The sequence below is a fragment of the Delphinapterus leucas genome, chromosome 4, assembly GCF_059928025.1.
Source record: "Delphinapterus leucas isolate spDelLeu-1000000601 "Yukka" chromosome 4, BTC_Dleu_Yukka2, whole genome shotgun sequence".
In the NCBI taxonomy this organism is placed as follows: Eukaryota; Metazoa; Chordata; class Mammalia; order Artiodactyla; family Monodontidae; genus Delphinapterus; species Delphinapterus leucas.
The window spans coordinates 55801781-55805501 of NC_143132.1; the positions used below are offsets into that span (position 1 = coordinate 55801781).

Consider the following 3721-nt stretch of genomic DNA (forward strand, 5'->3'; position numbering starts at 1 on the left):
GGGACCTTGATCAAAAAGATCTCTGGCACATAAGTCTAGGAAAGAGTACACATGCAAGCCAAAAATCTAGAACTTTATTCTTTTATTCTATATTTATTCTAATTATGTGTATATATATATATATATATATATATATATAGTCTTTTTCAGATTCTTTTCCCATACACATAATTACAGATTATTGAGTAGAGCTCCCTGTGCTATACAGTGAGTCCTTGTTGATTATCTATTTTATATATAATAGTGTGTATACGTTAATCCCAAACTCCTAATTTATCCTCCCCCAGCCCCTGCTTTCTGTTTGGTAAGCATAAGTTTGTTTTCTATGTCTGTGTGTCTGTTTCTGTTTCGGAAATATGTTCATTTGTATCATTTTTTTAGATTCCACATATAAGCGATCTCATAAGATATTTGTCTTTCTCTGTCTGCCTTACTTCACTTAGTATGATAATCTCTAGGTCCATACATGTTGTTGCAAATGGCATTATTTCATTCTTTTTTATGGCTGAGTAATATTCCATTGTATCTATGTAGAAGTTGATTCTTTCAAAGCTGCTCTTGCCTGCCTACTTGTTGGAAAGTCTGTCTGGCCACCATTCTAGTTGGTGGGCTTCATAAGGACATGTGTGTTACTTCGTCTCTCTGTACCTCCAGTCCAAGCAAAGTGTTTGGCATAGAGTCATTATCCTTTTGTTAAATACTGAGGGACCAAGGGGCTGGAGTGTCTATCTCAGTTTGTCCCATTCTGCACATATTTTTCCTAATTTTTCCTGAGATGGCATAACTGGGATGTGGGGAACATTTTCTGGCTAGAGGAGTCCCAGGCCATGGATGATAATATCAAAAATATAAACACAGAAAAATGCAAAAATTGTTTTTGTTACCCAAGAAGCAGAGTTGTGAACAAATGAAAGGGACAGTTTGAGTCAGGTTTCCTATTTGGGATCATGGTTTCATTACAGTCACAATTAGGTTTTCATTCTCCTCCCTCTCAGGTCAGGCGGCAGCAGCAGGCAGTGGTCCAATCTACTGGGTTGCTCTGATAGTGGCATGTGGTTTCCCCCACCCCGACATCCCAGGAGCCACAGCCGTAGCCACAAGCACAGCCAGTGACAACCGACCCTGCATGAGCACATGAGACATAGACATCAGATCCCTTTGATTTTGAGATGGAGGAGGTCCACTCATAATCACCTTTCATCCATATGCACCCCAGAGGTAGATCTAGGTTTTATGGGGTCTAAAATGAATTCAATTTTGAAGGTCTTCTTTAGGAAAAAAAATACAAAAACTACTAAAACAAATTTAGACATAGGGCCATGGAAGAGACCAGTGAAAGTGAGGGACCTGGGCATTTCCATTTTCTTAGGGGCATGATAAATTTAACTCTGTGCTGTCCCTTAACAACCAACACAGGAGAACAGGGAAAGGGAGATGAAGGACAGGGGGAGTGATAGTGGCATGACCGTAACAGGACTACTGAAGAGAGGAAGGGCTGGTATATGCAGCCATGAAAGGAAGGTGGGAAGGGAAGAGGCAGAAGCCCAGAATCGCTCAGTAGAATCCTTAAAGGAAATGAGAATGGGAAGGGATCTCTGGGAACCAAGAATTATGACTCAGCCCCAGGATAATACAAATCTGAGATGGGGGGAGGTGTAGGCGCTGGGAGGTAGACAGTGGAGGGCATGGAGCATCATACCTGCCATCCTTCCCCATAGTTACTCACCTACAGGGCAGAAAGACAGTTTGCCTGAGTTCGTGACACTGAAACATGAGGTCCTCTTTGCTGGGGCAGAGGGATTGAGCTATGAGTAGGAGAGAAGAAGGGATATTGCCCATAATCTCTGTCTCCCATAATCCCCTTTGAAATTCGCTTCTACCTCAGAGGTGTAACTGTGTCCATAATCAAGCTACTCACTAACTTTTTTTTTTGCATCTATATTCATGAGGAAAATCAAAACCCCTGCAATATTTTTTTAGATATAAACAAATATACTATAAAAATTTTTTTTTTTTTTTTGCGGTACGCGGGCCTCTCACTGTTGTGGCCTCTCCCATTGCGGAGCACAGGCTCTGGACGCACAGGCTCAGCGGTCATGGCTCACGGGCCCAGCCGCTCTGCGGCATGTGGGATCCTCCCGGACCAGGGCACGAACCCGTGTCCCCTGCATCGGCAGGAGAACTCTCAACCACTGCGCCACCAGGGAAGTCCATGCACAATATTTTGAAAAAAAATAAACTAGTTCACATTTAACCCCAGGGTATTTCACATTCAAATCCAGATTTCCATCTCCTCTTGAAGCACCTTGTGGGTCTGGAGTCCAAATAAGGGAAGACAATCCCATCCAGAGCTTTCTTTCCAACCACTTTTAACTTATCCCAAAGGAAAATGCTCGCTTCAGGTTTGCATTTCTTGGTTCTTGTTTTCCATTTTCTTCACAAAGCATTGGGTGGAGTACATGGGACACATATTATCCCTTCCTCTGAGTTTTCTCCTGAGGAACGGTTCATTATTTAAACAAAAGACTAGTACTTGAGAAACAGAATTCTATCTGACATTTCTGATGCTGCTTCTGTTTCATGCTATAGTTTTGCTCCCCAAATCCTTCCTCCAAATCACACGCTTGAGCCTGCTCTTGGTGGAGAAATAATGTATAAAAACCCATGCTGACCTTAGTGTCACCATTGTAGGGAACCAGAACAGGGTTTTGAAACAATTTTTTTTAAAGGACCCCTTTTAAACATCCCTTACACTTCCATGATAGTTGTCATACTCTCCAGTATCCAGTAAGAAAATTTTTTCATATTCATTTATCAAAACAAATATTTTATTGAGAGACTATTAAGGATGCAGGATTTGGGCTGCCAAAAAAATAAACACACACAGTCTCTGCCTTCATACATATTATAGTCTAGTGAGGGATAAAAACATTAACTATTGGGGCTTCCCTGGTGGTGCAGTAGTTGAGGGTCCACCTGCCGATGCAGGGGACACAGGTTCGTGCCCCAGTCCGGGAAGATCCCACATGCCGCGGAACGGCTGGGCCTGTGAGCCATGGCCGCTGAGCCTGCGCGTCCGGAGCCTGTGCTCCGCAACGGGAGAGGCCACAACAGTGAGAGGCCCGCGTACCGCAAAAAAACAAACAAAAAAACCCCCCCAAAACCACATTAACTATTAAACAGTGATTCACAGAAATAGCTGTATATTCACAACTTGTTAAGGGTTAGGATGAAAAAGAAGAGAGAAATCTCCCCTGTGGAAATGACATTTATGTGACTTGAATATGAGCAGAACTTAGCCTGGGGTGGAAAGCTAAATGCAAAGAAGCAGCCCCTGCCACAAAGAGGTTTCCAAACTGGTACAGGCCAAACTGGGGTAGGAGGGAAAACTCACTCAGATGTAACTCAACTGGTTAGAAAACTATTTGATGGAACTGGATTTTACATGCCAGGGCAAAGGGCCTATTTGATTCTTTCTAGAGTACTCACAAAAGGTACAGGATCTGCTTGAGATTTCATCCTGACATGGAGAAAGTAGGCACAGAAATGCAGGTCTGAAAGTCCATGGGAGAAAGAATAGAATTGCATGATGATTTTAGCCTGTCAGGTCCTGTTCATTCACTAAAAGAATTAGGCAAGACTCTGTTTGTTAAATATCCGCATTTAGGAAGCATTCCCTGGGTACCACGTGGAGAACGGCTTAGAGGGGAACAAGGGCACT

General features: G+C 42.9%; 1 protein-coding gene across 1 annotated transcript; it reads right to left on the reverse strand.

Annotated features, from left to right (window-relative positions):
- Window positions 1-408: 408 nt before the first annotated feature.
- RETNLB (resistin like beta) lies at window positions 409-3519 on the reverse strand. Its single transcript, XM_089909891.1, has 3 exons — window positions 3490-3519; window positions 1727-1805; window positions 409-1122 (listed from the first exon to the last, which is right to left on the reverse strand). Exons 1-3 carry the CDS (start codon window positions 3517-3519, stop codon window positions 992-994), a joined length of 240 nt encoding a protein of 79 aa, XP_089766017.1. The 3' UTR covers window positions 409-991.
- Between the last annotated feature and the right edge of the window lie 202 nt (window positions 3520-3721).